At 35.2% G+C, this 20,489-nt stretch overlaps 1 protein-coding gene across 1 annotated transcript; it reads right to left on the bottom strand.

Annotated features, from left to right (window-relative positions):
- Positions 1 to 8,594: 8,594 nt before the first annotated feature.
- On the bottom strand, positions 8,595 to 9,053 carry LOC139431636 (uncharacterized). Its single transcript, XM_071199635.1, has one exon. It carries the CDS (start codon positions 9,051 to 9,053, stop codon positions 8,595 to 8,597), a length of 459 nt encoding a protein of 152 aa, XP_071055736.1.
- Between the last annotated feature and the right edge of the window lie 11,436 nt (positions 9,054 to 20,489).

The raw sequence follows: 20,489 nt of genomic DNA on the forward strand, positions 1-20,489 counted from the left end.
TCTCAACAGTCGATATGTTCAACAGGTTCATGTCAAAACTGTTTAACAGGAATGGCTCCTGGCTGCTGGCGAAACCGGGAGCAGTTAAATCAATTTGACTAAAACCGTCTTGAGACATCTTGATAAAAAAAAGATTCATACATTAATTTATTTTATTTTAATAAAAAATCATGTATACTTACATCGCTTGATGAAAAGAACGTTAAAATCTAATTGCAGTGGGTACTGAATGATAGGATGTGAATGATAAAAAATTATCGTAGATATTAGGATACAAACGTTCGAATAATAAAGTTATGCTTACCAACAAAAAATAAGATTTAAAATAGAAGGAGCTATAGGAATGAAAAAAACAGATTAGCAACAATATATGCAAAGGAAAAGAAGGCTATACTTACCAGAAAAAAGTCGCCGAGATAACGAAGTTATCAAAACTGATCGAACTGATCAAACAAAAAATGGAAGTGATCAGAATTTTAGATTACAACTCCGAATCCCCACTCCCATCCCTACTCTTCCATCTCCACTTTTGGGAGGAGCCTGAGGAGGAGCGTGGGAGGAGCTTCAATAAACAATCCTTTTCCTTTTTCTTTTTTTCTTCTTTTTTTTCCTCTTTTTTTCTTCTTTTTTTCCTTTTTTTCTCTTCTTTCCTTCTTCTTCTCTTCCTTTTTCTTGATTTTTCTTTTCAATTTACAACAATTTTTACAACCCAACAGTACCCCACCCAACAGTACCCAACTCAACGTATACAAATGCTTTTTTCTTTCAAATTAAAACAATTTTTTATACTTTTTACAATCTTTTATTATTATTATTATAATTTACAATCTATAACTGACAATGTTTATATATTAAACCTTACATAAAGAACAATCCTTTCTTGCCGATGGTGGACCATCAATATGCGTTTCCCAATGAGGCAAATTATAATGTTCAAAACAGGGCAGCTTGCTTTGTAATCGCTCATCGTTTCTATACTTCAACGGTAATTTAAACCAAACCGCCGCCAAATCTAATGGCTTTACTTTATTGATATAATAATCGATTGGTAAATGACATAATTCGTAGTTTTTAATATTCGCAAAAGATAAATCAGATTCGTATCTTTCCATAATATCCCACACTTTATTAATTATAAAAGTTGAAAGTCCTAATCTGGTAACTAACCGCCAAAGACGTTCCATCTTGAACTGCTCTACCGCTACTACTTGTCTGCCTTTCTCAATTCGTTTACATATAGTTATAGATTTCTGAATACGTATGAAAATAAATAAAAAACATTCGACAAGGAGCACATACTTGGTCTCTTTTTATGATAGGGACACATCGGCGCACCAACCTCTAATTTGCATTCATTTTCCGGCAATTCTTTTACCGGTATTGTTAAAATTCTTTTGTTGAACGGCACAAATAACAAACGATCTCATCGAAACGAGACGCAATAATCGTACGGAAAACGTTCTCCGTTCAAGAAAACGGTTACGTTCGTTAAGTTTATATTATCAAATAATGCCATGTTTCCCTTAAATATTCCCTTTCGATTTGTTTGAAATCCGATTGTTATAAACCTAGGCGTTTCCAATTGTGGAGCAGTTTTGACGGCCCAAGATTGCTTCGTAGTTTGAGGTAATTGAGGGTACTCGTGTATTTCCCACGATCGAAAAGGAACGTGAATGTCTACGTTTCTTTCCGATAGTTTTGTTAATGCCAACTGTTCGCGTAATCCAACCGCCACGTGAGGAAATCTCCATATAATTTTATTAATGATCAATTTCAATTTTTCGTCGTTCGGAGCAGCTGCCGGTTGAAAGATGACGTCAGTATCATCGTGTCCGCGAATTAGCACAAGTTCCTGTCGAACTTTCATCATGATCTTTCTGAAATCTTCTGCGAATCCTAACAACGACCGAAATTTCCATTTTTGTCTAAAGCCTTTGAAACACCCGCTACGTGATCTTTCCAAGGTTTTATGTGCCAACCGGCGTTCTCTAATTTCACCACCTCGTTCTGTGTAGATGAGAAATAACCCTTCATGCATGAGCTTATACCGACGTTCCACACACCATTAACATGTACTCCGTTAATAAGATATCGAATAACGCTAAACATAAATGCAACGGGATTGTTAACCAATTGCCCCGTTGCGCTGGCATCTTTTGTTATACTTCCATCCGCGGCTAACTTACGAACGCTACCCTCGACGTATAGATAACTCTCGCTCGGTAAAGTATAATTATCTATTTCCGGAATTGAAATTCTAATTTCGTCATTGTTATCGAACGTGGTCGATCCAAACGGTTGATGCGAATGGAATTCATAACTTACGATAGAGTGATCTGTTTTTATCTTATCGGTTACTTTTAAAATGTCCATTACTTTAACACTTCGTATCCTAACTGAACTAAATACCTTCGATTGACTGGTGATAATCGATGAATGGATCGTCAGTAGTATAGAAACGCCGATTCTAGATAAGAGGTTGCTCCACATGACGTCATCAACCCAATGTAAAAGGATAAGGAAGGGTACCAACCTATGGCTGTGGAGAAAACAAATATAGGTTGGTATTGGAAAAGGAACTAGATCTGGTTACTTTTAAAAAAAGAGCAGATCATCTGGCAGCTCGTAAGACGTTTTCCATTAACAATAAATATGGTAAAAGGAGTAAATCCAACTCAACTTCGAATAAATTTTTTCTTTGGTTTAAACTCACAAAGACTGAAAAAAAAAGAAAAAAAAACACAGAGACGACTATGAGAAATTGCGCGCGGTTTACGTTTGACGGATAAATCCAACTCAACTTCGAATAAATTTTTTCTTTGGTTTAAACTCACAGAGAGCGAAAAAAAGAAAAACACAGAGACGACTACGAGACATTGCGCGCGGTTTACGTTTGACACGTTCGGTTTCTAAAGTAAAACTGATTATGAGTTACGCGATACAATGCTTTCCTCGCCGGGGCGGAAGTGTCAACTTACGACAATCGGCGCGGCGCATCACCAAGTAAAGTGCAATGCACCTCGCTGACGGGAGTGTTAAGTTACAATCGGCGCGGCGCGCTGCAATAATGCTGAACAATGGAATAATTGACCTAAATGAAATGCTATATATATAATTAATATTAAGAAAGTAAAAAAAAATAATACAAATTATAAAATTTTTTTAATGCGTTTTCATTAACAAAAATGATGTACGTAAAAAAAAATACATTTAAATAAAAGAAGGAAAAGGTTTAAATAATACAATTTAATTTTCCCAATTAACCCAATTTAAATATATTGAAACATTTTAAAATACAATCTTGAAAGTTTATACACAATTAAATATATACAAAATTTAACAATCGGTAAAATTAACAAATATAGTATTTGCATTACGATACACATGCCAATAGTTATAATTGTAATAACAATCGTTAATATATTCAAAATCATTAACATTAATATGGTCGTCAATAATTAATTTAGCTGATTCATTATCAGGAAAGTATCCATTAACTTTTAGGAAATTTTTAAATTTTCGATGATCTTCAAAGTCTTCATCACTACCAACATACAGAATATCACCCTTGCGATAAACCCTCCATATGTTATTTTCAAATTCACAAAACTGTACAAATTGCGAATCATTTATTTTATCACCATCGATGTCTCGTATGTCTACAAGTACCAAATCGAGCTGAGTAATTTCTTCTGGGAAATCGGTATTTAAACACTGCTTCAGTTTAAGCCGAAAGTCAGTCCAAGACATTATGACGACGATGTGAACACTTCGATTTTTAAAAGGTAACTGAGACACATATGATTTAAATTTACAATTAAACATAATTTATTAAAAGTCAACTAAATAACAGCAGAATTTAACTTACAACTAAAATGGATTTACATCAAAAATTTAAATAATAAAAAGGATTTCAATGGAGTAATGTTAACAAATACCTTAGTGGCCGAATTGAACTTACAACATAAAGGGAATAGAAAATCACATTTAAACGCGATTCGCAATTCAACCATCGAAATCCTTTTTTTACAATTATATAATCAAAAAATATAAACTATTTATGATAATGGAGTGTTGATACGATAGTGACCCCACGCTAATGTACTCACCCCATCATCATTAATATAACGTTTCGAATCACGTGATGAAAGAGCCAATTTATTTTGTAGCATGGTATATATGCTATGCTTTTGACTTCTGAACAAGTATTGTTTCATGTAAATATCTCTTTTTGACGTTAAACATTCCAAATAATGTTCAAAGATAATTTTGCGTTTAACCACAGCCTTCTTTACACCTTTAGCCTTTTTAGTGATACGGCCGAAACAGACCCTATTAGCGTACAATTTAGAACGTAAACCAATAAATTCTGACATGATTCTACCTGAATTTTCATCTTTCATCAACCCCAATACCGCTTTATTTTGTAGTGGAATGCTAAACTCATTATCCGGAAGATAATTTGACGTATCGAAGCGTTCTAAATTATCTTTTACGAATGCATACACATCATCTGTGGTAATGGACACAGTGAAGCTGTCGGTATCCATGTAGCACAATTGAATTTCAGAACCAAATTTAGGTTTCAAAAAATCATAATAAAATTGTTACATAAGTAATTTAGAAATTTCCAAAACTGCAAACCCTACATATAACGGTTTATCGTAAACCACATGCAGATGTTCCATTTGAATAGCCGAAAATGTTTCCGTAAAAATTTTTATATTCTTAAAATTTAATTTAGCAATTAGACTACGTGCCCCTAATTTTGGTCTACCCGTTCTCTTACGTATATCTTCCCAACTTGTCACTAACCTCACATCGACCCTTTTATCTACATTTTCCATAGTTTTACCGAAAACCGCATTGTTCATTAATTTAAAAAAATCCTTTTCAAAACTATTTTTGGCAGTTTGGCGTAAATGTGTGTTAACGTCGATGTAAGGTTTAAGCCAAGCTGATAGTTTAAAAGATAAAATACGATTACTTTTTCTAACTATAAGACCGTGAGCGACGGCATGCTTTAAATTTCTATAATGAATTACACAATTTTTCTTATTAAATAAATTTGGAATAAGTCTTTTATCGCTCACGCTTTTAGAGTTTGGCGGGCATATATTTTCGGCTAGAAATGGTAGGTCGTTATGCAAATCGTGCAATTCGCGCGGATATTCAATATCAACGTCCAATATATACCCGTAATCTGAGGTATCGGATACGTTTCTAAATTCGAAACTTCCAATTTGGGCCGCATCCAACCAAACAAACTCATTAACGGGCATATATTGAGACATTACCCATCCATAGAGGTTATTTGCATCCCAATACATCAAATAATTTTAAGGTAAATCGGTGTTGAAAGTACCATCGGTCATATATTTATTATTTCCCTTAGCGTGACGATGGCCGCAAAACGAAATGCCCCCGCGAATTCCCTTTTTAATGAAATGTACCTGATCTATATCTGTTAAAAGTTCGAGTTTGATCTGCGTGAACTTAAGCATAGCATCCTAAGATAAACCTGGCGCTGTATAATAATGGGCAGGGTCTAACCCATAAGTACTAAAACAAACTTCTCGAAACTTTTCAAAGATGTCTGCAAGTAAAAGTACATCGGTCTTTAGATATAGATCAGAATACTCACGTAAATTTTGACACCCGAATGTACGCCAAACGGTTTGCGCATGATTGTATTCATCTTCACTTATACCATCGAAGCTCAGCTTATTCATAAAAGCATCTTTAGAGGGTAATGATGTTTCACCCAATCTATCAATAGAATCAATATACTGATAAGGAAAAATACCCTTTCTTGTTAACAATTTAAACTGTTCGTGACGTATGAAAAATTTTTTAACGTGGATAAAGTCATCGTCCACAAGATTGCTGGCGAGCGAATCGAGAGAGGATGCCATGAACCTAAATGAATCTACAAAGCGCATTTTCATGTAGACGTTTTCAAAATCATCTTTGTGCTGTTTTTTAACGCGATCAACTAAAACGTTTTTACTAAAGCTAATGTATTTTTCCTTGTTGTTGGGTAAAACATCGATACCACCCTCCGAATCGATATCAGCTAATTCCTTTACGAATAAGTGTGAATCATAGCCGCTAAAATTGTGAAGAAATATCGGAATGAAATTAGGGAGTTTGAAATTAAGGTTACACGTTGAATGTGCGGCACCTCTAAATCTGCCGGTAATATGGCAATGGTCGTGAACCTTATTCTGATTACAACCATCAAACGGTGACTTACAAATATGGCATAACGAAGCTGAATTAAATTTCAATTCCTCTTCAGCGGTTAGAGGTAGCATTGGTTTAATACATTTTAAATATTCGTTGTAAATAAATATAAATTGAAACAAAAACTTTACCACAATCGAGGCCCATATACGTTTCGAATTTATAATATTTAACATCGGATGTTGAAACGATATAATAAGCAAAGCTAAACGGCATGTGTATATCTACCGCTTCGGTGAAAGATGTTGAAGTACTAGGTTCGCAAAACTCTACCGGCTTTAAAATCGATTCAAAATCCGCATATATAACAAAGGGGACGTTTTGAGTATATTTATAATTATTAAATTGTAAAATATTTTCAGGCGTATACGACCCTAGAAAGTTTGGCCTTGAGCGCACATTTTTCGATGGTAAAATGGTTTTAATATGATTACAATCATGCAGTTGATGATCGTTTAACAACTTTTGTGTGGAAAAGCGTCTTAAACAACCATCGCAAAGGTGTACAGAATGACCGTGGTTGTATACTTGTTTAGAAATCAAACGTGATAGATTTACAATTAAAACGTAATGTCCGTGTCCATTTTCATATAAATAAAGTAAATTTATATGGGTATCCCGTCGATTTTTTGTAAAATAAATTGCTCCTTCCACCACGTATTCTTTGGATGATTTAACTAGTTCATAAATATTTATACTTAAATTATTTAATTGTTCAATTTTAGGGATGTCTTTTAAATGCACGGGAAAGTTTATATCTTTTAAATTTAATACGGTTGAAAAGTGCGGGTACGATGATGTTAAGTTTCTATTACTTTCTACCGGTCGCAGATGAGATACGAGACTCCAAGCTAAGCAAGCGTTGTCATCGTAGTTTTTGATGTTAATGCACGCTTTCTTAGTAGCGATTGATTCTGGAAGCGGGATGTACGACGAGCCGGGTATTGGTTGGAATTTGTTTATGTTTAGAAGAAGGTATGAAATAGAAAAGAAGGCTCAACCGGACCCCCTCTCCTGAAACTCTTCAGCTTGTTGGTTAATACTTGCCACCATCTCATCATAAGTTTCATTAAAATCGGCGAATTGTGTAATTACTTCGAATTTGGTATTAAAATTCTTTTCGGACGCGGTAACGGTCTCATCTCCATTTTCATTAATTGTTGTTTTAATAAAAATGGATAAAAGCTCGAGTTGCACCTTCACCGAGCAGGTTCATGTAAGGTGTGATAATATTTCCGACAGTATTTCGAGTACGCGCTAGATATGTGGAGATATCATCATCATCATCACGACCTCCAGATATTTTATAAGACGCAACTCGATCTTTGTAACAAGTTGCAATCTTCTCAACACCTTTCTCAACCTGTATCGTATGATTCATCCTGAGATGTGACTCCAAAGCCATATGATTTGTGAAAGAAATTCCACACAAATCACATACCTTTGATCTATTATCACCGGATAGCGGTTGAGGAAGATGTTTAGAAGGTTGCAAAATTGACCTTACCGTCGGCGCCGATGATGTAGATGGTGGTACATCGATGGTGGGTTTCGCTTTCGCACAATTTGCCATTGCAGGAGGTGGCGCTTGACGTTGAGGACCAACTTCTAAACCATTATCACCCGATAGCGGTTGAGGAAGACGTTTAGAAGGTTGCAAAATTGACCTCACCGTCGATGATGTAGATGGTGGTACATCGATGGTGGATTTCGCTTTCGAATAATTTGCCATTGCTGGAGGTGGCGCTTGACGCTGAGGACCAACTTCTAAACCATGCACTAATTTTCAAAACTATCGAATCTCGAAAAAGATTTATCGCATAAAGAACACTCGTTCCTAACGTAATTAGTATGCGAATGTCGTGTGTGCCGATCGAGACTCCTTTTGGCGCTGAATGACTTTTGACACTTATCGCACGCGAACATCTTTAAAGAGATTTGAAATTGAGAGTTTCAAATATAAACTTTAACGAGAGCAACCGCTTATTAAAACTGTTGATGTTGCTAGTTCCACAGATGAATGTGAAGTAAAACGTTTCTAGAAATAATATGTATTAATATTACATAAAAATGCAAACTAAGCAGTTTTTATTAAATCACCGTGGTTCAGTAAAGTTCAATGCACCACGTCAGTGGAAGTGTTAAATTACATTGTGGTTTACAATAATGCTGAGCAATAGAATTATTGGTGTAAATGAAATACGGATAAATAGAAATTTAAAACTCTAATTAATTATAAGGATGTGAAAAATTAAAAGTTTTTAAATAAATAATAGGATTTGTTAATATTTAAGTTAACAATAATGCGAAGTAAATATACGTTTTACTTAGAAAAGAAACATTTAAACCTAAACGATATTGTCTAACCACTTAACGAACACTTGATTCTTTCTTCTCTTTAACACTTTTTCGACAAGATACACATCAGGTTGTTTGGATCTTTGAAGTTCGAATTCATAAAAAGCTCCGTTAATAGGTTGTCCATTCATATCTTCTAATAAATAAGAAATTGGATTCGTAATTTGTGTTTTAACTATTTTAAATAACTCAGTGGTCCAGTTGGGTAAATATCCATTATCGAAGACATGCTTATGCTTGCTAATGCGAACTACATCTCCAATATTAAAGTTTCCCTTACCGGCAATTTTAATATGATTGTACACCGTATTGGGAAGTTTATTTTCTACAGATTTCGAATTTATTTGAGATGGTTTCATTTTCGTGGTTGAATGCTTTGAATTATAATATTGAGTTGTAATAGCATCCAATAAGTGTAACCATTTATGATTTCCGTAAAGACTAAACATTTTATACAACTTTTGTTTTATGATTCTAATTACGCGTTCAGCTATTGCAGCCTTCATTACGCTATACGTTGAATAATGATTAATTTTAAATTCCATCATCAACTTTTTGAAGTGTGTATTGTAAAATTCCTTTCCCTGATCTGTTTGTAGATTTTTAGGTACACGACCTTCAAAGAGAATTGAACGTAACGCGTGTATTACATCTGTAGAGGATTTATTTTTTAACGGACGCATCCAGAGATACTTTGAAAAACAATCGAAAACCACTAAGATGTATTCATGTCTAACATTGATTTTACCAAATTCTATCATTTCAATAAGATCAGCTTGCCATAAATCATCGATCCCCTTCAGTATAGTTCTTCGTCTAGGAAATAAACGTCTAGCGGGACGATGAAGTTCTTCAACTATAGTTTGTTTCGCTTTCGATACCTTGCTACCACTTTTTTTCTTGAACTCAACCCGGTCAGCCCAAATGTCAGGGGAAGCAGATTCCTGGTCCACAATTGGACACTAGCCGTAAACTCACCGCTGAGACCTGCCACGACCACGCTGGGTGCCAACCCGACGCCCTCCCGCAGTGGATGGTGAAGGTTAAATGATAGAAGTAAATGTGTTCCCTCTCCTTTATTAAGCCTTACAAATCTCATCAATGTAAACAAAAATTATAAAATTACGGTCGACACAAAAATGTGGTACGTACCATTAATGTTTCACAATTGACAAACGAAATCTTAACAAAATAGACGGTCCAATAAAGAGACAGTGGTTCGTAGTTTCTTCCTCACCTCCCCACACGTGGTCGTCACAAATTGGCCCCGCGTCGTAACCGGCTTCAGGGTTCACTTTTTTTCGGCCAGACGGGATTGTTGGTAATAATGTTTTTTTTTTTAGTTGATACAAAAAAAAAACACATTAGACAAACATTAACAATAACATCACAACATTACCTCCACTCCGGGAAGCCTGTGTTCAAGGGTGTTAAAAAAGAAGATCGCTATGGCTTGTCGGAAAAATAATCCGAATAAAAAAGATTCCGCTTGAAAATACTTTTACTTTCGTATTCTCACTTTTGTCACAAAATAACGTTGGATCCCGATACTTCGGATGAGAAGCCCCAATTGAGATAATTGAGTTACGGTCTTCACGCCGTTCACTTCTCAGAATCAGCACGCTTTTCGATAATCCACAAGCAATCCGATCTTTACTGGACACCACCAAGGTTACTCACAAACAGAGGAAGAGACGAAGAAGGAACACATTTTTATACGAAAGTTATTCATACCAACTCATCCCAAATCAAATAAAAATTACTATTTATTCTGGCAACAACGCCCTCTTACCAACAAAAGGATGAATTGATATGAAAAACAAACAAACATAACCCCACAAATATGTAAACAAGGAAAACAAATCTAAATTCTAATAAAACCGTAACAACCTGCATTATTACGCTCATGGATTAAGTCTAACTTTTTTTCTCCAATATATCTAGTCGTGAATTTATAGTGCTTTCCATATCAAGTAGACGATCTGCAACACCCTGTATCCCATTTCAAAGATTTGTTGTGAGTATATCAAATGCATTTAAATTATTGTTGAATGATTTTGTTAGAGTTGTAATTTGCTGACCATTTAATAGGATTTCCGCGTTATTTTTTTTAATGTCACGTAAGACTGTAGAGTTTTTAATATCAATTTTTGTTGACACCTGATGTATACGTTTACTATGATCTTCAATAATTCTTTGAACGTCCGCTATTATGACCTTAATTTTTGTAGCTTTCAATGTTTCACATATTTCGTCTACATAAATTTTTATCGCACAATCATTTTCATCCGTCGGTTGTTGAACGTTAGATAGTTTACGCCCCTGGATATCATAATCTCCATCTACGGTTAAAGGGAATCCAATATGGCGTTGAGATGTAATTAAATTCTCATCATTCAATACTTTATTCCGCGCAGAACGTAATGTACGACCAAACTTATCAATGCTCACACCACTCACGCTTGATCGTTCATTGGTACGCATAAATTATTATTATTATTATGATATAACGCCGCTCTCCTTCAGTTCTTCTATAATGGATGTGATTTCATTAATATGGGAATTGTTTCCTGCCGCATGTGAAGCGTACAACAATTTCAATCGATCTACCAATTCGTTAACATCATCCCAATATATATATATATATATATATATATTTCTTAAATGTAGTCATTTCATGTTAATCACAGATTATATTATATATTGGTTTTTTTATATATTATGCTAATATAATTTATTGTTAATTTGAAATGTAATGATTTTTATTATTTTTAATCCTATATTCCCACCACCACCACCATTTAATTTTTCAACTCAAGTTACGCTAATTTACAGTTCAATTCTCAATCATAGCTAGCGTCAATATATTTAAATTTTTCTGTTTAATTTTATAAAAAATTCCTAAATCTAGTACTTACACCACTCAATCATATTTGGCGCCATTGTATTTAAATTTTTCTATTTAATTTTCTAAAAATCCCTAGATCTCTAGTTACTTTTAATACCAACCTAATTTTTTTCCCCCAAACTTTAGTTGGTATCCCCCCCTATACCTAATACATTGAGGCGTGAAGTCACCGCAGGAGCAGCAGGAGCAACTTCCGGTCTAGAACCGGCATTCTTACACTACTAAAGTTGTAGCAAATTGTGCCCTTAACACAATGGTCTGTGACTTTTTTGCTCCCAGATGCATCAATGTGGAGATTTTTTCAAGAATGTGGAAATTACAAGAGTGTAGAAAAAAAACGGTATCCGGAGCAGAATACAGAAAAACTTTTACTACAAGGGTTGTAGCAAATTGTTCGCTTAACACAACGGTCTGTGACTTTTTTGCTCCCAGATGCACCATTGTGGAGATTTTTTCAAGAATGTGGAAATTACAAGAGTGTTGAAAAAAAACGGTATCCGGAGCAGAATACAGAAAAACTTTTGCCACAAAAGTTGTAGCAAATTGTGCCCTTAACACAATGGTCTGTGACTTTTTTGCTCCCACATGCACCATTGTGGAGATTTTTTCAAGAATGTGGAAATTACAAGAGTGTTGAAAAAAAACGGTATTCGGAGCAGAATACAGAAAAACTTTTACTACAAAAGTTGTAGTAAATTGTGCCCTTAACACAATGGTCTGTGACTTTTTTGCTCCCAGGTGCATCAATATGGAGATTTTTTCAAGAATGTGGAAATTACAAGAGTGTTGAAAAAAAACGGTATTCGGAGCAGAATACAGAAAAACTTTTACTACAAAAGTTGTAGCAAATTGTGCCCTTAACACAATGGTCTGTGACTTTTTTGCTCCCAGATGCACCATTGTGGAGATTTTTTCAAGAATGTGGAAATTACAAGAGTGTTGAAAAAAAACGGTATCCGGAGCAGAATACAGAAAAACTTTTACCACAAAAGTTGTAGCAAATTGTGCCCTTAACACAATGGTCTCTGACTTTTTTGCTCCCAGATGCACCATTGTGGAGATTTTTTCAAGAATGTGGAAATTACAAGAGTGTTGAAAAAAAACGGTATTCGGAGCAGAACACAGAAAAACTTTTACTACAAAAGTTGTAGTAAATTGTGCCCTTAACACAATGGTCTGTAACTTTTTTGCTCCCAGGTGCATCAATATGGAGATTTTTTCAAGAATGTGGAAATTACAAGAGTGTTGAAAAAAAACGGTATCCGGAGCAGAATACAGAAAAACTTTTACTACAAAAGTTGTAGCAAATTGTTCCCTTAACACAATGGTCTCTGACTTTTTTGCTCCCAGATGCACCATTGTGGAGATTTTTTCAAGAATGTGGAAATTTCAAGAGTGTTGAAAAAAAATGGTATCCGGAGCAGAATACAGAAAAACTTTTACCACAAAAGTTGTAGCAAATTGTGCCCTTAACACAATGGTCTCCAACATTTTTGCTCCCAGATGCATCAATGTGGAGAATTTTTGAAAAATGTGCAAATTACAAGAGTGTTGAAAAAAAAACGGTATCCGGAGCAGAATACAGAAAAACTTTTACTACAAAAGTTGTAGCAAATTGTTCCCTTAACACAATGGTCTGTGACTTTTTTGCTCCCAGATGCACCATTGTGGAGATTTTTTCAAGAATGTGGAAATTACAAGAGTGTTGAAAAAAAACGGTATCCGGAGCAGAATACAGAAAAACTTTTACTACAAAAGTTGTAGCAAATTGTTCCCTTAACACAATGGTCTGTGACTTTTTTGCTCCCAGATGCACCATTGTGGAGATTTTTTCAAGAATGTGGAAATTACAAGAGTGTTGAAAAAAAACGGTATCCGGAGCAGAATACAGAAAAACTTTTACTACAAAAGTTGTAGCAAATTGTTCCCTTAACACAATGGTCTGTGACTTTTTTGCTCCCAGATGCACCATTGTGGAGATTTTTTCAAGAATGTGGAAATTACAAGAGTGTTGAAAAAAAACGGTATCCGGAGCAGAATACAGAAAAACTTTTACCACAAAAGTTATAGCAAATTGTGCCCTTAACACAATGGTCTGTGACTTTTTTGCTCCCAGATGCACCATTGTGGAGATTTTTTCAAGAATGTGGAAATTACAAGAGTGTTGAAAAAAAACGGTATCCGGAGCAGAATACAGAAAAACTTTTACTACAAAGTTTGTAGCAAATTGTGCCCTTAACACAATGGTCTGTGACTTTTTTGCTCCCAGATGCATCAATGTGGAGATTTTTTCAAGAATGTGGAAATTACAAGAGTGTTGAAAAAAAACGGTATCCGGAGCAGAATACAGAAAAACTTTTGCCACAAAAGTTGTAGCAAATTGTGCCCTTAACACAATGGTCTGTGACTTTTTTGCTCCCACATGCACCATTGTGGAGATTTTTTCAAGAATGTGGAAATTACAAGAGTGTTGAAAAAAAACGGTATTCGGAGCAGAATACAGAAAAACTTTTACTACAAAAGTTGTAGTAAATTGTGCCCTTAACACAATGGTCTGTGACTTTTTTGCTCCCAGGTGCATCAATATGGAGATTTTTTCAAGAATGTGGAAATTACAAGAGTGTTGAAAAAAAACGGTATTCGGAGCAGAATACAGATAAACTTTTACTACAAAAGTTGTAGCAAATTGTGCCCTTAACACAATGGTCTGTGACTTTTTTGCTCCCAGATGCACCATTGTGGAGATTTTTTCAAGAATGTGGAAATTACAAGAGTGTTGAAAAAAAACGGTATCCGGAGCAGAATACAGAAAAACTTTTACCACAAAAGTTGTAGCAAATTGTGCCCTTAACACAATGGTCTCTGACTTTTTTGCTCCCAGATGCACCATTGTGGAGATTTTTTCAAGAATGTGGAAATTACAAGAGTGTTGAAAAAAAAACGGTATTCGGAGCAGAACACAGAAAAACTTTTACTACAAAAGTTGTAGTAAATTGTGCCCTTAACACAATGGTCTGTGACTTTTTTGCTCCCAGGTGCATCAATATGGAGATTTTTTCAAGAATGTGGAAATTACAAGAGTGTTGAAAAAAAACGGTATCCGGAGCAGAATACAGAAAAACTTTTACTACAAAAGTTGTAGCAAATTGTTCCCTTAACACAATGGTCTCTGACTTTTTTGCTCCCAGATGCACCATTGTGGAGATTTTTTCAAGAATGTGGAAATTTCAAGAGTGTTGAAAAAAAATGGTATCCGGAGCAGAATACAGAAAAACTTTTACCACAAAAGTTGTAGCAAATTGTGCCCTTAACACAATGGTCTCCAACATTTTTGCTCCCAGATGCATCAATGTGGAGAATTTTTGAAAAATGTGCAAATTACAAGAGTGTTGAAAAAAAAACGGTATCCGGAGCAGAATACAGAAAAACTTTTACTACAAAAGTTGTAGTAAATTGTGCCCTTAACACAATGGTCTGTGACTTTTTTGCTCCCACATGCACCATTGTGGAGATTTTTTCAAGAATGTGGAAATTACAAGAGTGTTGAAAAAAAACGGTATTCGGAGCAGAATACAGAAAAACTTTTACTACAAAAGTTGTAGTAAATTGTGCCCTTAACACAATGGTCTGTGACTTTTTTGCTCCCAGGTGCATCAATATGGAGATTTTTTCAAGAATGTGGAAATTACAAGAGTGTTGAAAAAAAACGGTATTCGGAGCAGAATACAGAAAAACTTTTACTACAAAAGTTGTAGCAAATTGTGCCCTTAACACAATGGTCTGTGACTTTTTTGCTCCCAGATGCACCATTGTGGAGATTTTTTCAAGAATGTGGAAATTACAAGAGTGTTGAAAAAAAACGGTATCCGGAGCAGAATACAGAAAAACTTTTACCACAAAAGTTGTAGCAAATTGTGCCCTTAACACAATGGTCTCTGACTTTTTTGCTCCCAGATGCACCATTGTGGAGATTTTTTCAAGAATGTGGAAATTACAAGAGTGTTGAAAAAAAACGGTATTCGGAGCAGAACACAGAAAAACTTTTACTACAAAAGTTGTAGTAAATTGTGCCCTTAACACAATGGTCTGTGACTTTTTTGCTCCCAGGTGCATCAATATGGAGATTTTTTCAAGAATGTGGAAATTACAAGAGTGTTGAAAAAAAACGGTATCCGGAGCAGAATACAGAAAAACTTTTACTACAAAAGTTGTAGCAAATTGTTCCCTTAACACAATGGTCTCTGACTTTTTTGCTCCCAGATGCACCATTGTGGAGATTTTTTCAAGAATGTGGAAATTTCAAGAGTGTTGAAAAAAAATGGTATCCGGAGCAGAATACAGAAAAACTTTTACCACAAAAGTTGTAGCAAATTGTGCCCTTAACACAATGGTCTCCAACATTTTTGCTCCCAGATGCATCAATGTGGAGAATTTTTGAAAAATGTGCAAATTACAAGAGTGTTGAAAAAAAAACGGTATCCGGAGCAGAATACAGAAAAACTTTTACTACAAAAGTTGTAGTAAATTGTGCCCTTAACACAATGGTCTGTGACTTTTTTGCTCCCAGATGCACCATTGTGGAGATTTTTTCAAGAATGTGGAAATTACAAGAGTGTTGAAAAAAAACGGTATCCGGAGCAGAATACAGAAAAACTTTTACTACAAAGGTTGTAGCAAATTGTGCCCTTAACACAATGGTCTGTGACTTTTTTGCTCCCACATGCACCATTGTGGAGATTTTTTCAAGAATGTGGAAATTACAAGAGTGTTGAAAAAAAACGGTATCCGGAGCAGAATACAGAAAAACTTTTACTACAAAGGTTGTAGCAAATTGTGCCCTTAACACAATGGTCTGTGACTTTTTTGCTCCCAGATGCATCAATGTGGAGATTTTTTCAAGAATGTGGAAATTACAAGAGTGTTGAAAAAAAACGGTATCCGGAGCAGAATACAGAAAAACTTTTGCCACAAAAGTTGTAGCAAATTGTGCCCTTAACACAATGGTCTGTGACTTTTTTGCTCCCACATGCACCATTGTGGAGATTTTTTCAAGAATGTGGAAATTACAAGAGTGTTGAAAAAAAACGGTATTCGGAGCAGAATACAGAAAAACTTTTACTACAAAAGTTGTAGTAAATTGTGCCCTTAACACAATGGTCTGTGACTTTTTTGCTCCCAGGTGCATCAATATGGAGATTTTTTCAAGAATGTGGAAATTACAAGAGTGTTGAAAAAAAACGGTATTCGGAGCAGAATACAGAAAAACTTTTACTACAAAAGTTGTAGCAAATTGTGCCCTTAACACAATGGTCTGTGACTTTTTTGCTCCCAGATGCACCATTGTGGAGATTTTTTCAAGAATGTGGAAATTACAAGAGTGTTGAAAAAAAACGGTATCCGGAGCAGAATACAGAAAAACTTTTACCACAAAAGTTGTAGCAAATTGTGCCCTTAACACAATGGTCTGTGACTTTTTTGCTCCCAGATGCACCATTGTGGAGATTTTTTCAAGAATGTGGAAATTACAAGAGTGTTGAAAAAAAACGGTATTCGGAGCAGAACACAGAAAAACTTTTACTACAAAAGTTGTAGTAAATTGTGCCCTTAACACAATGGTCTGTGACTTTTTTGCTCCCAGGTGCATCAATATGGAGATTTTTTCAAGAATGTGGAAATTACAAGAGTGTTGAAAAAAAACGGTATCCGGAGCAGAATACAGAAAAACTTTTACTACAAAAGTTGTAGCAAATTGTTCCCTTAACACAATGGTCTCTGACTTTTTTGCTCCCAGATGCACCATTGTGGAGATTTTTTCAAGAATGTGGAAATTTCAAGAGTGTTGAAAAAAAATGGTATCCGGAGCAGAATACAGAAAAACTTTTACCACAAAAGTTGTAGCAAATTGTGCCCTTAACACAATGGTCTCCAACATTTTTGCTCCCAGATGCATCAATGTGGAGAATTTTTGAAAAATGTGCAAATTACAAGAGTGTTGAAAAAAAAAACGGTATCCGGAGCAGAATACAGAAAAACTTTTACTACAAAAGTTGTAGCAAATTGTTCCCTTAACACAATGGTCTGTGACTTTTTTGCTCCCAGATGCACCATTGTGGAGATTTTTTCAAGAATGTGGAAATTACAAGAGTGTTGAAAAAAAACGGTATCCGGAGCAGAATACAGAAAAACTTTTACTACAAAAGTTGTAGCAAATTGTTCCCTTAACACAATGGTCTGTGACTTTTTTGCTCCCAGATGCACCATTGTGGAGATTTTTTCAAGAATGTGGAAATTACAAGAGTGTTGAAAAAAAACGGTATCCGGAGCAGAATACAGAAAAACTTTTACTACAAAAGTTGTAGCAAATTGTTCCCTTAACACAATGGTCTGTGACTTTTTTGCTCCCAGATGCACCATTGTGGAGATTTTTTCAAGAATGTGGAAATTACAAGAGTGTTGAAAAAAAACGGTATCCGGAGCAGAATACAGAAAAACTTTTGCCACAAAAGTTGTAGCAAATTGTGCCCTTAACACAATGGTCTGTGACTTTTTTGCTCCCACATGCACCATTGTGGAGATTTTTTCAAGAATGTGGAAATTACAAGAGTGTTGAAAAAAAACGGTATTCGGAGCAGAATACAGAAAAACTTTTACTACAAAAGTTGTAGTAAATTGTGCCCTTAACACAATGGTCTGTGACTTTTTTGCTCCCAGGTGCATCAATATGGAGATTTTTTCAAGAATGTGGAAATTACAAGAGTGTTGAAAAAAAACGGTATTCGGAGCAGAATACAGAAAAACTTTTACTACAAAAGTTGTAGCAAATTGTGCCCTTAACACAATGGTCTGTGACTTTTTTGCTCCCAGATGCACCATTGTGGAGATTTTTTCAAGAATGTGGAAATTACAAGAGTGTTGAAAAAAAACGGTATCCGGAGCAGAATACAGAAAAACTTTTACCACAAAAGTTGTAGCAAATTGTGCCCTTAACACAATGGTCTCTGACTTTTTTGCTCCCAGATGCACCATTGTGGAGATTTTTTCAAGAATGTGGAAATTACAAGAGTGTTGAAAAAAAACGGTATTCGGAGCAGAACACAGAAAAACTTTTACTACAAAAGTTGTAGTAAATTGTGCCCTTAACACAATGGTCTGTGACTTTTTTGCTCCCAGGTGCATCAATATGGAGATTTTTTCAAGAATGTGGAAATTACAAGAGTGTTGAAAAAAAACGGTATCCGGAGCAGAATACAGAAAAACTTTTACTACAAAAGTTGTAGCAAATTGTTCCCTTAACACAATGGTCTCTGACTTTTTTGCTCCCAGATGCACCATTGTGGAGATTTTTTCAAGAATGTGGAAATTTCAAGAGTGTTGAAAAAAAATGGTATCCGGAGCAGAATACAGAAAAACTTTTACCACAAAAGTTGTAGCAAATTGTGCCCTTAACACAATGGTCTCCAACATTTTTGCTCCCAGATGCATCAATGTGGAGAATTTTTGAAAAATGTGCAAAGTACAAGAGTGTTGAAAAAAAAAACGGTATCCGGAGCAGAATACAGAAAAACTTTTACTACAAAAGTTGTAGCAAATTGTTCCCTTAACACAATGGTCTGTGACTTTTTTGCTCCCAGATGCACCATTGTGGAGATTTTTTCAAGAATGTGGAAATTACAAGAGTGTTGAAAAAAAACGGTATCCGGAGCAGAATACAGAAAAACTTTTACTACAAAAGTTGTAGCAAATTGTTCCCTTAACACAATGGTCTGTGACTTTTTTGCTCCCAGATGCACCATTGTGGAGATTTTTTCAAGAATGTGGAAATTACAAGAGTGTTGAAAAAAAACGGTATCCGGAGCAGAATACAGAAAAACTTTTACTACAAAAGTTGTAGCAAATTGTTCCCTTAACACAATGGTCTGTGACTTTTTTGCTCCCAGATGCACCATTGTGGAGATTTTTTCAAGAATGTGGAAATTACAAGAGTGTTGAAAAAAAACGGTATCCGGAGCAGAATACAGAAAAACTTTTGCCACAAAAGTTGTAGCAAATTGTGCCCTTAACACAATGGTCTGTGACTTTTTTGCTCCCACATGCACCATTGTGGAGATTTTTTCAAGAATGTGGAAATTACAAGAGTGTTGAAAAAAAACGGTATTCGGAGCAGAATACAGAAAAACTTTTACTACAAAAGTTGTAGTAAATTGTGCCCTTAACACAATGGTCTGTGACTTTTTTGCTCCCAGGTGCATCAATATGGAGATTTTTTCAAGAATGTGGAAATTACAAGAGTGTTGAAAAAAAACGGTATTCGGAGCAGAATACAGAAAAACTTTTACTACAAAAGTTGTAGCAAATTGTGCCCTTAACACAATGGTCTGTGACTTTTTTGCTCCCAGATGCACCATTGTGGAGATTTTTTCAAGAATGTGGAAATTACAAGAGTGTTGAAAAAAAACGGTATCCGGAGCAGAATACAGAAAAACTTTTACCACAAAAGTTGTAGCAAATTGTGCCCTTAACACAATGGTCTCTGACTTTTTTGCTCCCAGATGCACCATTGTGGAGATTTTTTCAAGAATGTGGAAATTACAAGAGTGTTGAAAAAAAACGGTATTCGGAGCAGAACACAGAAAAACTTTTACTACAAAAGTTGTAGTAAATTGTGCCCTTAACACAATGGTCTGTGACTTTTTTGCTCCCAGGTGCATCAATATGGAGATTTTTTCAAGAATGTGGAAATTACAAGAGTGTTGAAAAAAAACGGTATCCGGAGCAGAATACAGAAAAACTTTTACTACAAAAGTTGTAGCAAATTGTTCCCTTAACACAATGGTCTCTGACTTTTTTGCTCCCAGATGCACCATTGTGGAGATTTTTTCAAGAATGTGGAAATTTCAAGAGTGTTGAAAAAAAATGGTATCCGGAGCAGAATACAGAAAAACTTTTACCACAAAAGTTGTAGCAAATTGTGCCCTTA

The sequence above is a fragment of the Onthophagus taurus genome, chromosome 10, assembly GCF_036711975.1.
Source record: "Onthophagus taurus isolate NC chromosome 10, IU_Otau_3.0, whole genome shotgun sequence".
Classification (NCBI taxonomy): Eukaryota; Metazoa; Arthropoda; class Insecta; order Coleoptera; family Scarabaeidae; genus Onthophagus; species Onthophagus taurus.